At 39.8% G+C, this 23,596-nt stretch overlaps 2 protein-coding genes across 2 annotated transcripts; one reads left to right on the top strand and one right to left on the bottom strand.

Annotated features, from left to right (window-relative positions):
- Positions 1-4,938: 4,938 nt before the first annotated feature.
- On the bottom strand, positions 4,939-22,639 carry LOC125314445. Its single transcript, XM_048276739.1, has 3 exons — positions 22,629-22,639; positions 10,942-10,946; positions 4,939-6,270 (listed from the first exon to the last, which is right to left on the bottom strand). Exon 3 carries the CDS (start codon positions 6,204-6,206, stop codon positions 5,181-5,183), a length of 1,026 nt encoding a protein of 341 aa, XP_048132696.1. The 5' UTR covers positions 6,207-6,270; positions 10,942-10,946; positions 22,629-22,639; the 3' UTR covers positions 4,939-5,180.
- LOC115753572 (T-complex protein 1 subunit alpha) lies at positions 12,443-20,373 on the top strand. Its single transcript, XM_030692232.2, has 17 exons — positions 12,443-12,673; positions 12,780-12,844; positions 13,339-13,428; positions 13,516-13,602; positions 13,715-13,774; positions 13,958-14,008; positions 14,295-14,390; positions 14,821-14,886; positions 15,102-15,319; positions 16,314-16,410; positions 16,750-16,836; positions 17,662-17,796; positions 18,059-18,163; positions 18,852-18,980; positions 19,111-19,214; positions 19,917-20,007; positions 20,122-20,373. Exons 1-17 carry the CDS (start codon positions 12,601-12,603, stop codon positions 20,206-20,208), a joined length of 1,641 nt encoding a protein of 546 aa, XP_030548092.2. The 5' UTR covers positions 12,443-12,600; the 3' UTR covers positions 20,209-20,373.
- Positions 22,640-23,596: the final 957 nt, after the last annotated feature.

Consider the following 23,596-nt stretch of genomic DNA (forward strand, 5'->3'; position numbering starts at 1 on the left):
GATTTTCTTTTTGGATACATAGCGAGAGGAAGCCGGGCATGGTGCACTAAAACCGCACACCTACCCACTTAAATCTGTACATGAATATGGTGGATGCTGTCTCACTGCCTCATTTTATTTCTTGCATTAGATCTACCCACCACAAGAAGAACAAAAAAAAAAAATAAACAAAAGTTCGGTACCCCTGCATTAAAACTCCTTACTCTTAACGACCCACCAACCTTTTGAATTGTGTGGGTGAGGGGTGGTGGCAGAGAGGCCGCCATTTGCTCCGCCACTTCCAGCGAATCTGCCGCCACCAGGACGTGGCGGCGCCGGGACGCGCCACCGACAGGGGAGGGGGGAAAAGAATAATTCAACAGCCCATTAAATGAGGCCATGTGATGATGGTGAATGTCGCTCTTAGTTTGAAGACTTTCACACAAAAGAATGAGGTCCTCTCTTTCTCGACGTATTATGCGAGATCTATTCATGTTTACGGCAAGGAAAGCCATCCAATCGGTCTTAAACTTATTGTACGACGACGTAGATTGTTTGCTCTTAATTTAGAATCATTTCCATGCTGGAGCATGGCGAAGTTTTCAGCCCTAGTTTTCCTATCTCGTTAAAGCGTTGTTGCTACTCCCCGTTAAAAGATTTTTAGCCCATTAGCCCATGTACGACAGTTTAACAGCTTAGCCGATGCCGCCTCTTCCCATTCGAGTATCACTACTGATTTTAGTGCGCTGAAAAAGAAGTGGTTTGATTCAACACTGGCATCATAGCAAATTGAGTTTGTTTGGCTTTTTATCGATGGTCAATCTCCTAATTGCTACTATGAATCACAGGGTCAAAGTTTGAACTCGCGATGTCAATTTGTTTCTAAATTTATCGATTTTTGCTAATTCAGTCATAAACCTTCACGCGAAAACCCAATGTAGTCCTTCCAGTCAGTTTTCACAAAAATCACAGCGTGGCACTTTGTCACATAGGACGGCCGGCGATGATTAGGTCGCCACGTAAGCAATTTATAACGGAAATTAGCCGAAATGACTTCCTTGGAACTTCGCACAAAGGCTTAGGACTAAATTGGCAAAAATCGAAAAGTTCAAGACCAAATTGGTATCCGTACAATAGGTCCATGACCGATTGGGTGATTTTCCCCATAAGCAACTCACGGTGAAACAATTGTCGAAAATTCTAAAAGATGTCGTAGCCTCGAAACTTTACATGGGATCGTCGACAGCCGTCCGAAATTTCAAGCTATCAAAAGAAAGTGCAGCTTAATATGTAAAAAACTCTAAAAAAAAATAGCAAAGGGGCGCAATCATAATTAAGCAAGAGGGTTGGTTGTCTGTCTAATTAGACTCCACAATTAACACTATATGCTAAGAGAGCGTGTGCAGTTGACCTTAATCATTTCGAAATCACAAGACATTTTGTTTTAGTAAAGGTCCAACAACTATGCATGTAACATATGTTTAGAAACTTCAATATTCCGCCTTAATTGCAGCATTACTTAGTACGACATTTATACTCTTCCATACCTCATCATTTAAAATAAAATACGCCCTTCATTTGTATTTTTATATCAATAGAAATTCACACTGGTGAAGAGAAATCTCAAACCGGGCGAAGTTGACCTTGAGGGGGTACGATGATGATGATGATGATGATGATGATGATGATGATGATGATGATGGTAAGCTCGTGTTCTTTAACAATACGTTTCCAGCATTCGACACGACCACACTGTGACATGAAGGAACGAGAGAATCCATGCTGCAAAATGGAGGATTAGAAGAAAGATTAGAAGAAAGGAGAGAGAGAGAGATAGAGAGAGGGCAATCGATTTGAGAAGAAATGACAAAACAATTTGCACAAAATCGAAGCTTATGCTATCAGAAACAGCTTTGTCCATCTTTAATTGTTTTATTTTTTTTTGTCAGGTTCTATACTATCCTATTTTATTTTACAAGTCACACTGCATGCGTCATGTGCTGTGTGCAAGTTACGAAATCCTTCTTCCTCACTTAGGCATCCCCACTCCTAACCCCCTGAGAAGGTGGGGAATCGAACCCTCCACCCCCTTCTTAAATGGAAAAACCAACCTTAATTAGATGATTACAATTGTCCGCTTTCTTGAATCAACGGTGTATGATTGAGAAGGTAGGAAATCGAACCCTCTACCCCTTCTTAAATGGAAAGACCAACCTTAATTAGATGATTATAATTGTCCGCTTTCTTAAACCAACGGTGTATGAGATCGCTCGCGTAGGAACAATTTCCCACCGGCCATATTCAGAATACTTTCGAGTTCGTAAACGGGGATGTCTCCTAGACGTTACATCATAGTTGGGAGGTGTGATGAAGTCAAAAAAATTTAGTTAAATCTGACAACCAACTTCACATGGGGCCACCTTAGCCATCTTTGGCAATTGCGAGGGTTGCAAGAGAACTTTGGAGAGAGGAATTCTCATTCTCTCTGTCTCTCTCCATTTCGCCCTCGATGATCCTTTGGTTCGAGCAAGGCTCGATCACCCTTTGCCAGAGCTCCGACAAGTTTGTGCCGACCCCGACTGAAGATTGGGCAGCGTGGCAGCTCCAATGCCCGATAAAAGCGAGATGACCAAATTGCAAAAACGCCATGAGCGAGGAGGATTACAGCTAAATCCGATACCTATATAGACATTTTCAAAAATCCAGTGACGCGGGCAGATGCATATGTAAACGACCCTATGTGAGACCTGGGAATGCCATCAGACGGCAATAACTTCTTCGACATACTAAATCCGTTCTCAAGATATATAAGTCCCTATGATTTTCATAGCCTCGAGAATAATATCTTAGAGTTTCAGTTGTGGATGCTCTCGGAACAATCCCGTTAAAGATTCGAAACACATTGAGAATGATTAGCGTATCGAGAATTGCCAATCGATTACCAAACTAACCTATCGGGGACCATAAAAGGAACCACGGTGAGGATCCTTAATTTTTCCAAATCGAGCGCATCGAGGAACCTTGAAAAAGGCTCTCGGTCAAAGCGGACAACGATGGAGGGAGGAGGGGGGGAAAAAGACGCAGCAAAATCGACGCCCGAGGCTTGAAATCTAATCCAATCCCCATTATCTTGGGGAAAACATGAAACCCCCCCTCTCTCAAGAACTGTTCCCACGACATCTATTTTCCTAATCTCCTAGACCAGTCTTTTTCTAAACATCGTTCTCCCCGAAAAAAAAAAAAACAAGGCTGCAAGAAAAACAAAACGGAAAATTCAAAATTCAAAAGAGCAAGAGGGCATCTCTCGTGGAAGACAACTTTACAGCAAACCCCACATGGTTAACGGTCGAGACAAGTCTAATTCATGCAGTCTGATTCATGCAAAATCAAGTCCAAACGAGTCTCACCCGTGGAATAGGCACGGCTAAATATGGGAATGAGCATGATTCTAAAGTAAAATTGAGAGAATCAGAGAATCGAACTGGTGAAAACATGATATGTTTCAAATTTCAAGATATGCAAAGCATGTTTCAGGTTTCAAAAATTAGAAAATAGATTTTAAAGGACATGTTTCAGGTTCCATCTCCTGAAACGTGAAAACGAACTTGAAATCTGGAACAAGTATTTGTATTTTTCTTGTTCTATATTTTCACGCTATCCCATGGTATTCTATGGCTTTTGATGATGAATGTGTAATTTGGAACCATTAGTCCGAACTTCCATTTTCGGCTATATGCATGACCGATGCTTTTACTTTGTCGATATTTCATATTCTTCATGTGTCTAAACATGATTTATGATCAATGAATTGTAAAAATGAGGTGATAATTCACTACAATCGTTCAATTAAGAATACGAGTGAAATCTGAATAAACCCTGAAGCAAATCTTAAAACCTACGTTAGAGTAAATTTTAGGTTCTAGAGTACCTTGGAAAAAAATCGATTTCTATGGGTGCTTGAAACTCAAAACCGCTCAGCCCCAATTAATCGGCACAAACCTACGACATCCACGGGGGGCCCCAGCCCGTGAGCGAAGCGTGACGTGCGCGCTGCGCAGCGGGACTCGGCACGGCGACAATAAATGGTGAAAGCCTCAAGTCCTCCGGCCATCATTATGACTCAAGTCCCTCACTGGTGACCGTTAGAAGGGCAAACCCAAAAAGGACGACGATCCATGAAAAAACAGAAAAGAAAAAAGAAAGCAATTCAACGCGATGGGAGCGCATCGACTACTCCCCACCCAAGCTGCAGAGCCTACCTTAAATTCGTGGGCCCCTCCCCTTCCTCCTCCCTCCATTGACGACAATAAATGGACGGCTCCGATGCTGCCCACCCTCACCGACCCCGAACCCCACCACCACAACTCCGATCAAAAGGCCTTCCAACCACCGTCGCCCACCCTCCTTTAAAGTGGCGAGCAGCATCATCCGGACGTTGCTTCCCCCATAAGATGTGTCGCTCTTCCCACCACCAATTTCGGAAAAAAAAAAAGACCACCGAAATTCATACCCCCATAGTCTTCGTTTCTTCAATCATAAAAAAGCACGAGAGCGGAAATTATCGAACGAAAGGAAAAAAAAAATTATGGTTTTAGCAAATGGCTTTCGATTTTTTTTTTTTTTTGGGGTCAGAAATTGAATCATCCCTCTATGTAATTTAACGAGTGGGGAATTGTTATTCGGAAACTGAATTGCGTGATCACCTGACACGTGTCCGCCTCCAATTTTTGCCAAGTGTCCCTCGACGTCTTTTCGATGATATTCTGAACGACAGCAACAATGTCAACAGGATGCAGAATTGACGCGACCACCACGTTCCGACAGTAAAATTCACCAGGACTAGAGTCTAGAGCAAGAACATCCGTGTGTACGGAAAAACTTAAATACACAGGAGAAAAGAAAAATGGGTGAAATCTATTAGTTTTTGTATACCTCGTACATGTCATATCGTAAAGGAAGCAAGAAAAAAAGAAGAGGGCAAAATAGAGAAATCATCACGCCAAGGAGAGGTGTAGCTAGCCGGTAATGGAACGATCACTGTACATGAGGTAAGGGCAAATCCCAAAGTATTGCCGTTGTGTGAAAACTGAGCATTTATGCAAGACGGTGGTAAAGGGTAAAAGATTCTCAATCCAACCGGTGTTGAAAACGCAGTAGAAACTCGGGGTCAGAAATCACCGCCGCTGTCGGAGGGGTCAACGTCAACGCCGCGGCCGGACGACGCGTCCTAACGCTTGGGGTTGACCCTCCCGAAGTCCGCTAGCTTCCGGGACCGGTTGCCGCGGTACGACGCCGCCGTCGACAGGTGCGGGTGCGCCGGGCCCCTGATTTCGCCGGAGTACCCCGTCTCCGGCTGGAACCCGCACTTCTGGTGGTTCCACTGCCGCGCGGGGCTCGGCCTCACCAGCGGGCTCAGGCAGAAGCTCAGCCCGGAGACGTTCCTCGAGTGCAGCCCCGTCCGCGCCCGAAGCGGCGGCCCGGCGGGCGGGGGTTCTCCGCGGCCCGCGAGACGACTCCGACGCGTATCCGCTCCCTAGCGGCGATCGGTTCTCGCGGTCCTCGTCGTCGGACTCCTCTCCTCGCTCCGGCGACATCCCGCGGTTCGATACCGGGCGAGGCCGCCGGGATTCGAAGGCGGAGACGCTGTCTTCCGCGGAGAATCCTCGAGGCTGGCTCTTCCCGCGGCGGTGGAGGAACGAGAACCACGACGACGAGGCCGGCGTCGCCCGGCACGAATCCCGATGGCCTCTGTGGCCAGGATCCGAATCCAAAGAGAATCGGGGACCCAATTCGGAATCGAACTTCTCCGATCTGGACTTGCTGAAAAGGATGGCGAGCAAGGAGAACTTGCCTCGCTTCTTCTTGCGCGGCTCGCTCGGGACGAAGCCTCCCACGGCGTCGCTGTACCTGTAAGCCGGCCCTACTTGCGGAGTGCTGTAGAAGCGGTGGTGGCCGCCTCCGCCGCCGCCGCGAGCGCACACGGCGGCATCGGACTTCCGGTGGCTGATGTAGGGGGAGACGGAGTGGGGGAACGCCTGATGCGGCGGGGGCTGCGGGTCGGGTTCCAGGCGATCGTCGGCGGCGCAAGGGCGGGCGCGGGGGCGGGCGTGGGTCAGGGCCTCGGCTTGGGCCTGGGCGGCGATGAGGGCGAAGAGGCGCTCCCGGAGGCAGGTGGCGCAGACGCCGACGGCGCTGCTCAGGTCGACGGGGTGCTTCTTACACTTCATTCCTCGCTCGATCCCCACGCTGACATGCGGTCGCTTCTAGAAGCTTCTGCGTTTCGCCATCGCCTGTGCAAAACCACCGCGAGCTTCGTCCTCCGAAACGAAAACGAAGGTTTGAGAGCGAGCGAGAGAGAAAGAGATACTTTATGGACTTTGTGCTGTCTCTGCCTGTTGGGGGTGGTACTGGTGGCACCTTCTTGATTTAATTGTAGAGAGAGAGAGAGAGAGAGATTTTTTTTTTTTTTGGAGCAAGAAAGATTAGTCGCATCATGGTTATTTTTGCTTTATAAATTATTTAATACATTTCGACATATGCTCTAATTCAAAACTCATTCCCGTTATTCAATTTGGCGATACCCATCGAATTCGATCGGTTTGAGATCCTTCCTCGCATTCGAGTGGTGAATTCGATTCGGAACTGCACTCTCTCGTAAGCTGTCAATTGTCTTAGTCAATATGTCTTGAAAAAAAACAAAAAAAAAAAAGATGTATTTCGAGTTCACTAACAAGTTGGTGGCTAGCCCCTTTTCCCGAATTTAGGTTTGGTTGAATTTTCGCGAGCATTCGTCGAGTTAGCTTAGTAACTTCCGTTTTGCTTGGCGAGTGAAATTTGAATTTGAAAGCTAAATATGGAAGCATTTAGCAAATGGGTCTACTTTATTTACTTTGAAAATTAATTGAATGATGTCGATCCTAGGTTGAACGATGATTTTTGTTATTTATTTGTTTGTTTTTTTTCTTTTGGTGGCAAGTTGACGATGTGACTTTTGTGCGTTGACTTTCTCTTTCGGTTTAGTGGAGTTTGAGGATGATTGCATGACCCCAGCAATAAACAAAGATAAGATTTCTTACCTAAAACAAGCCTTGCTTTCATCAGGTTTTCCTGCCTTTGCCTTCCCTTCTCATTTTTTTTTGTTTTTGCCCAATCGGGGGCTCTCACTTTTAGTTATTTACAACTAAGGACGTCGTCGAAACGCCTTGGCGACTCTCAAAACCAGAACGAAATCTATAACGTTTATGAAGATTAAAGCGACTCTAATAAATGGGATCGCATCTAAAAAAAATTTCGTATGTCCGATACTAAATCTACGCCGACGCTAAATACTAAAAGCATAAGGGAAAAGTAAAAAAAAAAAAAAAGTTGCTTCATAATTTTATGGATGGATTACTTGCAGCATAAAATATCTATCGATTCTTGAAATCGGGACGTGATTTTCTTATGCTCGTCCACTCAATTTGCTAGAATTTGTACGTAAATACCATTTCGAAGCCAAAATGGAGTAATAAGCAGCTTAGAGTTAAAAATGGAAAATTATATTCTCAAATGGGCACGAGTACCACCCTCATTATATTGTATAATGAGGGTTGGAGAGGTTTTCACTTTTCACAGATATCTTTTGAATTATTACGACGATTAGACCTCGGGACCAATAAAGTGCCATACTAATCTCATGGCCTAAGATGAGAAAAGTAATTTTTTTTTTCTAATCGGTGATGGTGGGGAGAATAGAATTACTTTCGTACATTTGATGCTTGGCATGGAAGATGGTTCTTTGGCCACTTTAATTATGCATGCATTAGGTTATGTCATTTTCTCTGTTGCGTGGAGTTGGAAAGTTTATTGCCGTGCTTATTAGCAAGGTTGTTGAAATGCATAAATTTTCAGTTCAGTTTGATTTCATTTTTCAATTCGATTTTGATACCCCCTACTTATTAGTATTGTCGGACCAAACTTAAACCTAGATATAGGGCGACTTGAAAATAAAAAAATAAAGGGCATTTATAAATTAGTGATTCTATTGGGATAACCGGATCAAATCGTCGCGGAGCGCAGCCATATCTTTCAACCGTCGATCAATTAAGCAAACGAATGCTATCGAAGGCATTGTGTTAGTAAGAAAATCAAATAGGTAATGTTTTGAAACCGGGCTCTAACTAGTCGCCCATGGTGGATGGACCGATCGGATTGAAGTTGAAATGCCTAAGCACGATCTCACCATGAGGTCGCAAGTCGAATGAGTTGACGCATTGGATGTGAGTTGCAAAAGAAAGAAAAGAAAAATTACATCCATTATGTTATCTCAAGATAAGAACCCCGACAAGGGTTTCCTATATAGACATTCTTCGTGAATTTTTTTTAGGCTTATGAACAGAAAAAGCGGTTTTTGGTAGTTTTTATCGAAGAAAATCATCGTCTCTTCCACTCTCAAATGCCTACGTATGGTGATCAAGCACAATCTAATTAACTCTTCTTTTTTTTCAATGATATTTGAAATAAACAGGTAAGGAGTTTTTCCGCACCCGAAAACCCTATTTATAGAAAAATAATGTACTAATCATTACGTACATCGTTTGTTTATTTTCAGATTGTACATTAGTATAACAAAAGCATTTGATTTTTGACTTTCACTTTGGATTTCTTATTTTTCGCAAATCTCGCGATGCACATACTTTGCTTAAATCCCAATTTTTTTTTTGACAATATTTAAATGTTAACTTGCACATTTGACCGTAATTATTTCATACATTTTTACAATTTGAGCGTTGTTTTATATTTTAGTGGGGAAGTGAGAAAATTACTTTGTCACTTCGACCAACCTCTTCTGAGGGCTTATTGAACACCTTAACAGAGAAATTTTATTGTTTTCAACTCATTGTCAATTTAGATTTTTGGTGCGAGTATCTTCAGAACACTTGTTAATCATATTTAACGAATAAATCATATTTTTATTGGTAATGTACTTGTAATACTAGATGGATTAATGAATGACTATTTTTATTGTTAATGTGCCTTGAAAATGGAAAATTTTTAATTTTTTTGGGTATTTAACAACCCCAATAAAATCCATAATTACAAAATAATAGTCTCGTTCTAAAATCCGAAGTGAGAAAGTAAAATCCTAAACCCCAACATACCATCTCTATTTTAACCTGGCCCTTAGCCTGTCTCTCCGTCTCTCTTCTCTCCTTTAGCTCGCTGGCAAAGTCGGCAACCCTCAGACTACATCAACTCTCAAAACTCCGCGCCATCGAGATGATTCAATCATATATAAGAATTTCGCGTCCGGACCTCGAGATGATTTGGTCAAATATAATGACTCTTGATTCTTATAGCCTTCGAGATGATTCGATCGTTTATTGACTCTCGAGTCGTAAGACCTCATTAGGTCAATTGGGATCAAACACCCACGGCGCAATGCATTTTCCATACTATTAATTATTAACAAGTGAATATTACAAACACAAGCAAGCTCATCTCAAAGCAAGCAAGTCATCGCCAAATCAAGGCATTCGATTCAATCAATTTCGGGCTTAACAATTCAAACGATTAATTAGCCATTAAGGACATATTAACGGCCAAAAAGGACTTCTCAAGCATTCGATTCTCAAGGCCAATTAAGGCGACTTATCTCAGCAATTTCATCAACGACATCCAAACGTGCGTGCGAGTCGCCACGGTCCTTAATCAAGCCCATTCAAGCTAGCAATGCCTAATCGTTGTTACGACAACCCAAGTTCATTAATTTACAACCTTGAACTAACATGGATTAAGCATAAAAACATTATTTTCAAGCAAGAACAAATCATCAAGCACTTAATCTCAACACGGACAAATTCGGGTCTCTCGGTGTTTCTCATAAAATCAACCATGCATTCATTCAATATCAAACTCAAAATCGGTCCTTTAATAACCTAACATCCTAGGGAAGGTTTAGGATCAACTTACCAAGTCAACCAAGCAAGCAAACTCCTCCAAAAGCAGCAACTAGGTCACGATTTTTCCCGAACAATGCTAATCGATTTTGATTAGTCAAGAACGGCAAGTAATCAGCTCATAAATCCTACTAAAACTCATATTAAACCTCATAAACATGTTGCTAAACATCCTAACTAAGTTCGAGAGGTATTTTATCAAAAGATTGGGGTGAAACAAGCTCGAAAATCCAAATTAGAGCTTCTCAGGTTGGCAATTAAATAGGTTAGTGACCTTCGCTACTTCAAACGACTCTACGGGACAAACAGCTGGGCGGATTTGGGCTATGAGTACGCTATGGAACGGTAAGAGAAAGAGCTTTCCAATGGTGGGTGGCTCGCTTGATTCTGACCACGGACAGCAATGGAAATCGCCGAAAAATGAATTGCGATGGGACTATTTCGGGCAATTGAGCGAGAAATAGAGAGTTTCGAGAGAGAGTGTGTGTTCGATTTTGGAGGAATGAGGAAGAGTGAGGTGGTTCAAGGGTTTTATCTAAGAAGAAGAGTGAGCTAGAGGCGTGGTTGGAGGTATTTTTCCATTCATTGACATGGATGTGGCTCTTGAATGACTAGGTTTGATGGAGTGACAGCTTGGGTGACTACATGGATGGGTTGGTGAAGTGAATAGTTGAGGAATAGTGAGAGTTGTTTAAGGAGATTTGACTTTGGTCTTCTCTTATCTTTTGTCCATAAATTAAGAGCACTTGGACTAACATACCCTTCACAATTTCAACTAACATAGGATCAAACTGAAGACCATCTTGCCCTTGTTCTAAACTAGAGGAATGAGCATTCACTGGGGAGGAAGGTAGCTTGACACTTCCGGTCCGAAATTCGATTTTTCGACTCCCAAGGGACGATCCACAAACTTAATTGATCTCGACGAGGCGACGTCCAAAATTTGATTGTTGGAATCCTCGAATATCTAACATCCAATTTCAAAGTCCAATTCATGCTCAAAATTCATGAATGGTGATTTCAAGTGTACTTCAACCGACGGGCAGCTCTTAGGAGTTACCCTTTTTGACCCGTGATTAATGTCACGTTTAAGAGTTATTCAAGCCATGGCAACCTTGATTGTCATGCAATTGCGTGGGTTAATCGCTAGCTCTAAAGGACGAGATCGTTAGGAATCGATTTATGTTAATTTGCAAATCATACGATGGCCAAACGAAATCACCCGTGAACTATTGGTATAACGCTAGCAAATTGTTCTAAGACCAATCTTAAATCGGCCTTTGCTGGCCCAAAATATTCTCTTAGCAATCCTCCTCGTTAAAGTGTTAGTCCATGGTCGAGTTCTTTAGTTCATGTACTTAAATCCAGATTAGCCTTTTCCTTTTGGTTAGTTACTTCAAGAGCGATCAAGTCTGAGCGAGATTTAATCGAAATACATCAATAGACATTTCATTTATTCATAAGCTTTAAAAAGGGTCGAAATCCAGAATGTCACACCTAAATCCTAAATCCTAAATCTTAAGCCCTAAATCCTAAGTCCCAAGCCCTAAGCCTTAAACCCTAAACCCCAAATCTCAAAACCCTAAATCCTAAATCCGAAATTGCTAAACCCTAAAACCTCTAAGCCCTAAACCCCAAAATGCCTAAACCTCAAAACCCCAAACCCCTAAATCCCAAAACCCCAAATCCTAAAATCCTAGAGAAATATTAATTGCACTTTGAGTGAAGTCGGAGACTAAGACGAAAAAAATTTGTGTATTTAGGTCTTTTTCGTCCAATTGTGTAATTTTTCCAAACATGAGGACTGAATGAGATGCAGGGTATCAAAGTCTCATGTCATAACTTTAAAAGTAAAAAATTTTGGCTAAAATGATTTAAAATGAAATTTTTTAGTTAATCTAAAATTATGTTCAATGAAGAGGTATGTGGTCCCAAATTGAATTTTTAAAAATTTAAGAGATCAAAATGAAAAGGGAATTAAAATAAAAATATAGACTATTTTTGCACATTTTTCTGACCACCAATACTATTTTTCCTGATTTTCGGCTATTTTATAATTAAAATAAATCCGAAAAAGTTAAAAATTACAAAAAATATTTTTTTGTTCAAAATTATTTCTTAAGACAAGGCTAAAGTTTTTAAGGTTGATTTTGTAATTTTATGAATTATTTTGATATTTTTAATTAACTTTTTAAAACAAAATGATAAAAAAAATCAAGTGTCAATATCATGCAAGAATAAAAGGGGAGAGAGTGTGTTCAAAAATAAAATTGTTCTCAATTATTTTTAAAGATGTTGCAAATATGTTTCTAGAAAATATTTTAGAAATATAGTAGTAAGTTTTTTTATTTATTTTTTTTAAAGTATTTTTATTTTCTAAAAGTATTTTCGAAATACTTGAGAATACTTTTTAGCCATGCACGTTTTTGTTCTCAAGTCTTTCGAGAACACTTTGGAATAGAAACACTTTTTCGGAGCGTTACCGTACGCGAGCTTAGTGGGCGGTTCTCTTTCACGAGGATTTCCCCCTCTTCGCGACTCCGTCACCACCGCAGGGTTTCTCACTCTTCGCGACTCTCAGCCACGACCGCCACCACCGCCTGATCCGATTCACTCTTTTCTCGCAGCTTTTTACTCGTCTTCACGCGCATCGACCCTTGTTTTCTATTTCTCTGCTGAAACCATGGCCATTCTAGCCCAGACGCCCGACATTTTAGGTGAACGCCAGTCCGGCCAAGACGTCCGCACTCAAAACGGTACTCCTCCTTTTCTTTTTTCCCCCTTTTCGATCGATCCACTTTTTGTTTTGGCACTTCAATCGGCGAGATTTGTGAATGTTGGGTTGTCTGGAAATTTGAACAGTGGTGGCTTGTCAAGCTGTTGCCAACATTGTGAAGTCCTCGCTCGGTCCTGTTGGCCTTGACAAGGTAAGTTTTGTGGTGATGCGTATTTACTTGTTTGCTTTCATTTTCAGCTTAGGAGCAGTTGGGTTTGGCTGACCTAAGTCTTGTTCAATTAGGTCTGAGATTGTTTTTGGTCTTATTAGTTTGTTGAGATTGATGCCATTGTACATGTTTCAGCTTTGTCAATGTTCTCACAGCTACTGATTTGATTTGACGCAAAAAAGCAAGCAAACATTTGTTATATTAAGTGGTTATCTTTGTTATTTTACACTTGCTGTTGGTTGTACGAGAAGCAAATCTATAATCTATTAGATGAGATTAGTCACCAGAAGTGTTAATGATTCTATCTCTATGCTTTACTCATTTGAACTTTAACTTTAGGGTCAATCTGGTATGGAATGATAATAACCGTTAAGCATTACTGTTGACTGTTGCATTCGGAGTTTATGTAATTTCATCTTTTCCTATGTAGAGACTGGAAATCTAACTCCCCTCTGTTGTCTTGTTCAACGAGTCAGATGTTGGTTGATGACATTGGTGACGTAACAATTACTAACGATGGTGCTACAATACTCAAGATGTTAGAAGTGGAGCACCCAGCTGCTAAGGTGGGTGGATAGCCACCTCGTGTTATGTGACTAGACTCTGAAGCTTGGAGATTTAGGCCCTCATGCTTGCTTCACTTGGGTATACAGGTATTAGTGGAGTTGGCTGAGCTTCAGGACAAAGAGGTCGGAGATGGTACAACTTCAGTGGTCATTGTAGCTGCGGAGTTGCTTAAGGTAATGGTAGCTATTTGAGGTTGGACGCAACTTAGTTTGTGGGTTTTCCCGGTAATTTGTTACTTTAAAGTGATGTGTTGTCTCATCAGTGACTTGATCATTGCTTTTGCAGAGGGCAAATGATCTAGTGAGGAATAAGATTCATCCAACATCGATAATTAGTGGTTTCAGAGTGAGTACTTTTTTTCCCCTTTTTCTATTTATATTTTCATTTTCCCTAGAATATGATGGTAGTTGACAGACGAGCAGTCAGAGCATGCATGCAGTCAGAGCATGCATGCACAGTAAGATAATCTTATTTCTTATGTTTCTCTAGCAAATTTCTCTCATGTTTTATGTGTTTCCCATTATGCAGCTTGCTATGAGGGAAGCTTGTAAATATGTTGATGAAAAATTGGCAGTTAAGGTATGACTTTGTGAGCAAGTATAATTCGGAAAGTTCAAAATTTGATTAGTATTTTTATTTATGGCTAAAGAACAGTTTATGCTTAAGTGCAACTTGAAAAGTGCATTAATCATTTCATTGATATAGGAATGACACAATTACAACAATGTTTCTGTGCTTTATCATGATGTACAATCATTTCTAAGGAAATGATTTGAGCCATTTTATTTTTCCACTTGTTGGTGATAAACTTGTTTGGCTATGATCTATATCTTCATTGAACATTATGCTTTCTGATTTTTCATAGGTTGACAAGCTCGGAAAAGATTCCCTTGTGAACTGTGCCAAAACAAGCATGTCATCAAAGTTTATTGCTGCTGACAGTGACTTTTTTGCAAACTTGGTATGTTGACAGTCGCTAATAGTGGAACTTTTAACCTCTTGATTATGGGTGTGGTTAAAGTGGGGAGGCATCTTGTTTGAGAGGAGAGGTAGGAGCCATGGTGCATGTAACTTGGTATAAACACTGTTGCTTGTTATATTTTCTGGTGAGGCTGTGGATATGGTCGCTATGTATTTTCCATGAGTCAATCATACTGGTCTGTCATCAGCTTTATAAGTCGATCCTGTCCTCCTTAACCTAAAGGTTTCTTCTTGAGTAGAACTCCTGTTGTTATTGGTGCTGGATAAAACTACTTCAAGTTGCCTTAACATATACTTCATAATTGTGTTCAGCATATCCAGGATGATTAAAGCGATGCATCATTTATGGTGCATAAAGTAATTATGTTAATCTGCTAGTTTATTGTTGGCGCATAACAATTTGCTTCCAGGTTGTAGATGCAGTACAATCAGTGAAAATGACCAACGCCCGTGGGGAAGTTAAATATCCTATCAAGGTTAGTAGTTCATATTTACATCTTGTCGTTGTAATACTTTAGGAGGTGTTGACATGGAGCTCTTCTGCTTCTTTATCTTATTCAGTAGTTTAATTGTCAAAAAAGACAACCATGGCATGAGTCTGTTTGTTGTAAAGGCCTATGAGGCTGATTGCTTTACAAGCTTAAATTTTCCTGATCGTTGAGGAATAATAATACCGTTATTTCATGTCCAGGGGATCAATATTCTCAAAGCTCATGGGAAAAGTGCCAGAGAGAGCTACCTTTTGAATGGATATGCATTGAATACTGGTCGTGCTGCCCAAGGAATGCCTGTTAGAGTTTCGCCTGCAAAGATTGCATGCCTTGACTTCAATCTTCAGAAGACTAAAATGCAATTGGGTGTCCAAGTTGTCGTGACTGATCCAAGGGAGCTGGAGAAAATTCGTCAAAGGTAATCAGATGGTCGACTTCCTTTTATTCTGACAGGCTGGTAAATTAGTCTGTCATCTCTTGGTGATTGTATGACTCAAGTCATTTTCCTTAGAACGACGGATGTTTGCATTTCCACTAGAGTGAAGTTTTGTTTCTTTATGTCCTTTATGTGGCTGTAACTTTTTTGGGCGCCCAAAATTGTGCGTATATGTAACAATGGTTATTACTGTTACTACTATTTACTACTGCTGCTGCTGCTACTGCTACTACTACTACTACTATTATAAGGACATATAGATTATAGTTATCATTAGATGATTCTGATGAAAATGGTGTGACATTGATAGCCACAGCATTCTTGCAACAGCTTTTGTCAAAGGCACTAATCATTTGTTGCCATAGTATAGCAGCTTTAAAAGATCTGTTGCCACATGCATGTGCATTGGCACAACATAGCACACCACAACACAACTACAATATGGTTACAGCAAAGCTTCTACTGTACCAAGCACGCTCTAAGTCATCATTGTCAATGGGCATATCTTGCAATGTACTTGGTTTAGGATAGTGAAATTGCTGCAGCAACTGTTCAATACTAATTCTTCATGCAATATGCTCATATAACTTGGGAAGACTCTTTGTGTCTCTTGTTACCTGTTGACTGATTTACCTTCTGACCTTCATAGTTCTTTAGAAATAGTCTTTAAACACAACATAGTTACAGCAAAGCTTCCACTGACCAAGCACGCTCTAAGTCATCATTGTCAATGGGCATATCTTGCGATGTACTTGGTTTAGGAGAGTGAAATTGCTGCCGCAACTGTTCAATACTAACTCTTTCATGCAATATGCTCATATAACTTGGGGAGATTTTTGGTGTCTCTTGTTGCCTGTTGACTGATTTACCTTCTGACCTTCATAGTTCTTTAGACATAGAGTGTTTAAATAGTGGGCCACTCATGTTCCTTTTGTTTGCTGAATGCAGGCACTAATTAAATTTTGCATTTTTGTAGGGAAGCTGACATGACAAAAGAACGTATTGAGAAGATACTGAAGGCTGGGGCCAACGTTGTTCTGACCACCAAAGGGATTGATGACATGGCACTCAAGGCAATCTTCTGCATGATTTGCTTTTTTGTTGTTTTTAATCCTTGGAATAGTGTACCGGATGCTAAACAAGAGCATGCAGACATAAGTTTGAAATCGATGTTCTTTGGTTATTTCTATGAGTCATCTTTTGCTAATTTGTATTTATGTAGATGTTTGTTAAAACATCTCATGTATGAAGTGGTTATACTCGAGTATTCTGTCTTTACTTAAATTGGCTGCACTCAGATGATGTAATGCTATTTGATTTAATTGTCAATAAACAATGATCTAATATGTCATCTGTGTTTTTTGTTTGATTCAGAGTTCATAAATTGCTTCTGTACTTGTTTAATGTTCCAGTATTTTGTGGAGGCTGGTGCAATTGCTGTGAGACGTGTGCGGAAAGAGGATATGCGTCACATTGCCAAAGCAACGGGTGCAACCATGGCAAGTTCACTAATTGTTTCAACAATTTTTCCTCAATATTTGCTGGCATTTCATTCTTTGTTGAAACTTTGCTAATAAGAGCATTAGTAAGATGAGAACTCAAAAGTAATGTGATGCATATGTTGGTAATTTTATTTTAGCAATGACTTGAAATGTTGAAGAAAGATGCAGGATGGCATTTTCGATGGTTTCATACTAATCTTCATTGCTTGCTTTATATTCTGTCTTTTGAAGTCCCATTTAATTCTCTACTTGGTGTCTAATGTACTACATTTTATCATTTCATGTAAGAAGGAACTTATTTTCACCTAAGCAAAAAGCATTTTATTGGACGTTTTGGTACTTGACATGTGCTTTTCAAAACCTAAAACTATCGCACTGTTTTTATTTGCGAGTTATGAGCTTTTTTTTTTTTTATTGGGTTTTCAATGTCGGAATTTAGATAGCTTGACATGACTAAATCTCTTTGTAAAATGCCTGCAAACTGAACAGAAGTCTCATTGTATCAACTGATTAATTCTTCTTGGAGTGAGTAAGATGCCCTCTTCACTTTCCTTGACAATGAATGATTATTGGAATATTGAGTATGGAACGCCTGTATGTGGCTTCTTGTTCTTGTCATCCATCTCACCTGATGTTGCATATGTTGTTCGTTTTGCCTTATAGTGGAGGATTGAGTATACGAGAGGTTGAGCATGAGTCATAACTTTGCTTAGTTTTTGCTTCCAGTCGTCTTTCTTTTTCATGCTGGTACTGCGGGTTAGATTCCTGATTCCGTGGATTTTTCCTAATTCTGTACCTTGGTATTTCCCTGACTATATGCAGGTTTCAACATTTGCGGATATGGAAGGAGAAGAAACATATGATTCATCCTTTCTTGGATGTGCAGAAGAAGTTGTAGAAGAGCGTATTTCTGATGATGATGTGGTTTTGATTAAAGGGACAAAAACAACTAGTGCGGTGAGTTCATGCTCTTTCAGATCGGTCCAAGTCTGGAATTGGATAACTATATGGGATCATGTCCGCTAATCGTATTGGTATGACATAGACCTGGGGAAGTTCGTCATTGTTTCAGTGTTCGTATTATGTTTCATAAGAATTGCTGAGTTTAGTTATCAGAGGATTTCATTAAATCCTCTACTGTACCTGTGTGTTGTGGTGTTTTTTTTTTTTTGGGTGGTAGAAACTAGCTGTTTCATACAAGTTAAGTTGTTTGTTGTAGGTTTCTTTGATCCTTCGAGGTGCGAATGACTATATGCTTGATGAGATGGAGAGAGCTCTTCATGATGCTTTATCAATTGTCAAGAGGACTCTTGAATCCAACACGGTAGGTCTCTTGGCCTTGCTTTGTTTTCCTCAGATGAGCCTTTTGATGCTAGTCTGGATTATTCATTGAACCAACTATGATATGGATGACCTTCAGGATACTGTTCTCATAGCACTGATTACTTATGATACAGCCAGGGCCCAGGAAAATATGTTTTGATGCCTGAAGAATTTTGCGCAGTTTCCTTGGTTTATCTCTTGATATGGCGTTCTTGCTAGACCTGCCTGCCAGATAACGGATTCATGCTGTCTTTGAATTTTATTAAGTTAGACAGGTTTAAGGCACATACTACTTAAGAAGACACCACCTCTGGTGCTCGCCTTTCAGTGCTGAAGTTAGGGATTTTCTTATTCAACTTCTAGCGCAACCCTTTGTCATTTCAAGAAAAATGGAAACCAAAATGAAGTCACGTAAAAGAACCCAAAGAGACATCTCATCCATGATGTTGGGAGTGGCTAGATATTAAGTGATAATATCAGAGCATTTCTTTGTAGAACTGGACCGGCTACCTGTGAATTTGGCTGTACGTAGATTGCTCAATGTTAGCATTTTCCGCACATAATCTAGTGGCAATTCGGCCGTGACCTAACTAACATATGCACTTCTGCACTGTACTTATAAATGTGATTATGATTGCTTTGTTCTTCTTCCATTTTCCCCCCTTTTTATTGTTATGCTGGGATTACAGGTGGTAGCAGGTGGTGGTGCGGTTGAGGCTGCCTTATCTGTCTACTTGGAGTATCCGGCAACGACACTAGGATCCCGTGAACAGTTGGCTATTGCTGAATTTGCTGAGTCATTATTAATTATACCAAAGGTCTTGATTAACATGCATTGATGTTTTCTTTACTTTGATTTTTGTCTGGGCTTAATGGAGCACTGCATCCTATTTTGCAGTACTTTGGAAATTATCTTCCATGCTTTATTAAATTACTTTTCTGCTGAAGGTGCTTGCCGTCAATGCTGCAAAGGATGCAACTGAGTTAGTTGCAAAACTACGGGCTTACCACCACACTGCACAAACTAAGGCTGACAAGAAGCATTTGTCGAGGTAATTCCTTGTTGTGTATTTACAATGTCTTTTGTAGCTGGTCAGCGTTTAGGTAACTTAAGTTTGGCTCCATTGATCTTTGTTTTCAATCCTGCTTATTTTATTCCCTGCAAGGAGTGTATTTTTTGTATTCGAGATCACCTTCCCATACTCATATATAAACACGTGTGGTCATAAGATAGGCAATTTTTTATGGAACATCTAGAATAATCAGAACCCAACAGTTGTGTGACTCTCAGGAAAAGAAAATTTGATCAGCGAAATTACGTAATTTCACCTTAATATTTGTTGGATGTCCAAAAAGCCTGTTGATGTGCTTCCTTATTTCGCGAGAATTTATTCCCTCCGATGCTACTTCCTTAATGAAGTATCCGATTCCTGCGTGTCCTGCGGCACATGCAGTACCAGCTCTTGTTCTTGATGTGGCTCTTTCAGAAGTTGCGGAAGATAGTATAACTGTCTCAAGTTGAGTGTCATAGCAAAAAGCAATAACACCAAGGGATTCAGGAAACTGTTAAAATCTATATTATGTCAACTGGGAAGGGGTAGGTTGACTCAATCATCCGAGTTGGACCAGCATCAATGCAAGACCTTACTCACGAGACCGTTTACCATCTTTGTGTTGTACTCATTATAAGATTACCAAAGCTTTATTCCAATGACTCTTCTAATATAGATACTGTTGGTTTCATGTCAACGCAGCATGGGATTAGATCTATCTAAAGGAACTATCCGGAACAACTTAGAAGCTGGTGTCATCGAACCAGCAATGAGCAAAGTAAAGATAATACAGGTAAAGGAAGAAGCATGAAAATGTGCATTCACTAACTATTGTTGTTGTTCTTCTTCTTGTTCTTGTTATTATTTCATCTGCTATAATTTGTTTTTGGAACCTTTTGCTTCTCAGTTTGCAACTGAAGCAGCTATAACAATTCTTCGAATTGATGATATGATCAAGCTTGTCAAGGATGAAAGTCAGAATGGAGAGGATTAGGAATTTTGGTTTATTTAAATGGTACTGGAATGGCCCCCACCATGGGGTGGAGGAGATATCATCAAGCCTTGTCCTTAGCTTTTTTTGTGATAGGCTCTTTATCTGTGTATGTGGATGTTAGTAGTTGTATCTTAACCTGGGGAATTAACAGAGATGGTTGAGCATTGTTCGTCTTACTTTTCTGCAGCAGAGCGCTGTTTATCCCTTTTTTGGGTAAGCCTATTTTTCCAGGATGATGGACGAAATCCTAGGGTAGGAAGTTTGACTTTCATCCTCTGCTTTTCCAAATGAAACTATCATGCGAGTCATGATTGATTCGGTTTAAGATGTTACCTTTTCCTCTTAAAGTAATTTGAGCCTCTGCCACCCTTATTTCCCCATAAGCTTAACGGGAGGAAGACCTGCTGAAAGTTATTGCATATGGTCAACGTACTTAGATAAACGGCAGGAACCTCTCCTGGTGACGAGCTGCTTTTACAAAGGGATAAGTGCTATTGCAGTTTTAAAACTAATCAAAAAAATTCAATTGAGTTCTAAAATTTTCAAAAGAACAATTAGGTCCTGAAATTTATCAAAAAGTGTAATTGAGGTTTAAAATTTTCAAAAAGTGCAATCACGTCTTAAAACTTGTTAAATTGGTGAAATCAGGTTTTTTTGTTGATGGAATTTTTTTTTTAAGGTTTTAAGATTTTATTGCACTTTCGTAATAAATTTTATCACTCGATTGTAACTTTTGAAAATTTTATGGCTCAATTGTATTTTAATGATAAATTTTAGAATTTGATTGCACTTTTTGAAAATTTCAAGAGGACAGACCAAGCGAATTCCTTTTCTTCAACTTCCAAATTTCTGCCTTGATAAATTCAAAAGTAGGTAAGCATGTTGAAGAATACTGATTGGAGCCCTTCAAAACATAGAAAGCGAATTAATTTTGCCCCAATTCCTAAATTTAGGGTTAGGGTTTGAAAAACATTTTTGATTTATCTAATTTGGGGTAACAAATGCCAAAGCAACGTTGTTTCGCACTATTTTTGCTGACTTCATCTTGTCGGCGAGCCACATCAAACGGTTTAAATAAAAATATTGGCATATTAGATTTTTGGATTACACAAATCGCTTATTGGCAATGAAGTGATTGATAAAAACAATAGCACTCAATTGATCGTCGGAAAAGTTGTTGCACTAAATTTATTGGCATACAAAAGTTATGACATTGTCGGTGTGATTATAGCATATTAAGGATTGTTTTCCCTCTAGAAATGCAATTAATAATTTGTCCATAATTTTTTCTCGACCCTCCAATTTACACTGCTTTTTCTTTAACTTTATTTTGGTTCGGTAGTGGTCTCCCATTCCAATCATACCACATAACATCACTCTTTTTTATTAAAAAAGAAAATCCCAATTGCCAAGAGCGGATGTGGCGGGTAGCCCATTTTGCCTTGCGGGTTTAGGGCACATATGATAACACTTCTGCTTCGTAAATTAACTTCCGGCCAGTAGTTGATTTTTTTACTTTTGCTCCAGAAGTTGATTTCGGAGAAATTCCTTTGATAACGGTTGAAAATTTCTACTTCTGAAATATTACTAACTTAATTTTATAAAAAATTATTGTTGACAACCGAAAAAATTTTACTTCATTTTTAAAATTTTAAAATTTCTTTAAAAAAAATAATTTTTCATAAAATTATGTTAATCATTTTTCATAAGGGAAAAAAGCACCAAAAACCCGGAACTATGCCAACTGTGACACATTTACCCTAAACTTTTTTTTGTGACACCAAAAATCCCAAACTTTTACTCATGTGACACATTTACCCTAAACTTTTTCTTGTGACATTGAAAACCCTAAACTTATATCCATGTGACATATTTACCCCAAAATATTTTTTTGTGACATAAAAAATCCTAAACTTATATTCGTGTGACACATTTATCTCAAAAATTTGAGGTAAATGTGTCACACAAATATAAGTTTGGAGTTTTTAGTGTCAAAATAAAAAGTTTGGGGTAAATGTGTCACACGAGCACAAGTTTGGGGTAAATGTGTCACATGCATATAAGTTTAGGGTTTTTTGTGTCACAAAAAAAAGTTTAGGATAAATGTGTTACAGTGGACATAGTTTAAGGTTTTTGATGGCTTTTTCCCTTTTCATAAATTCTCGCACTTTTCCAAATAAATTGGCACTTAAATGATCCAAAAAAAGTTAGCGCTATATACAAATTTTGGTACTTCTGATGCCTTCCCGCCAAAAATAAAAAACTAGCATGTGTTGTCCTATTAGTGTCAATTACACCAAAAGGTGTTGTTTGTAGAATAAAAGGTGAGACAAAGGGGTGGACGAGCAGCTACACCCTTTCGCCGGCGAATCGCCCCTAGCTTAGGCTTGCCAACCACCAGGTTGCCATGCTCGCCAAACATGATGGCGAGGGCATGACCCTCACCTCTTATTTGACCCAATCTTTCTCTAATTGATTCTCCAAACTTTTCTCTTGTGACAATCGTTATAACTCGGGAGAAGGTAGCCATAGCATCGAGGGAGAAATTTCATTTTTTTTTTAAATTACTTTGGTCATACTTTTTGAACTTTCTTTGTACATGTTTCATTTTAAACGTGAACACAAGTTTTAAGAGATCAAGAGCCCAATAGGCCGCAAAAAAATTTAGGGATTTGAACGGTGGGGCCTTCTCTTACTAGTCATAGATGAACATAGATAATCTTGTGGAGAACAAATAATATTGACCCACGTAACAAATTACCCATAATACATGAGATTAAGTATCCAAAATAGTGTGCTGATATGAATGATATCCATTCGAACATGTTGACTATTGTGGGAAGAAACTCCCGTATCTTAAGCGTCCTCAAATTATTATGGATTAGTGATATTTATCTCGCTTCTTGGATCTTGTATAATTACTTGCGTAACTAAAAGGATTTATGCTCTAAAAGCATTTTTGAAGTAAAAATCTTTCTTCAGAAATGTTGTCATGCACGTCCTTCGTCGCTCCTTCTTGCCATCTCTTTTTTTCTTTTCTTTTCATTTTTTACTTCAAAATTTTCTTTACAAGAAATATACCAAAACTTGGATACGATACACCTTTGGAAAAATGCTCTCCCCCACACGCAGCCTAGAGGATGATGTCAACGGATCGTCCGTGACCCATCCGAGTAACGACCCGAATCCATCAGATCACGGGACCACAGCTCGCGCAGACTGCTCTGCTCTGTTCAGCTGTGTTTGCGCATGCTCCCTCCTTTCAATTTAACTTCTTCTTCTTCTTCTTCTTTAAGACGGTCACGACGTGAGTCCACGAACTCATCTCTATCGATTGCGATCCGCTCTCCGACACCACAATTTGATTACCGAGCGTTAGACCCGCGTT

This window comes from Rhodamnia argentea, chromosome 3 (assembly GCF_020921035.1).
Source record: "Rhodamnia argentea isolate NSW1041297 chromosome 3, ASM2092103v1, whole genome shotgun sequence".
Lineage (NCBI taxonomy): Eukaryota > Viridiplantae > Streptophyta > Magnoliopsida > Myrtales > Myrtaceae > Rhodamnia > Rhodamnia argentea.

Excerpts from the sequence above, each read along its gene's own strand:
- LOC125314445 (XM_048276739.1), bottom strand. The coding sequence starts at position 6,206 with ATGAAGTGTAAGAAGCACCCCGTCGACCTGAGCAGCGCCGTCGGCGTC.
- LOC115753572 (XM_030692232.2), top strand. The coding sequence starts at position 12,601 with ATGGCCATTCTAGCCCAGACGCCCGACATTTTAGGTGAACGCCAGTCC. Across the intron at positions 16,411-16,749 it reads TTGATGACATGGCACTCAAG|TATTTTGTGGAGGCTGGTGC; the intron begins GCAATCTTCTGC and ends TTAATGTTCCAG. Across the intron at positions 20,008-20,121 it reads GCAAAGTAAAGATAATACAG|TTTGCAACTGAAGCAGCTAT; the intron begins GTAAAGGAAGAA and ends TTTGCTTCTCAG.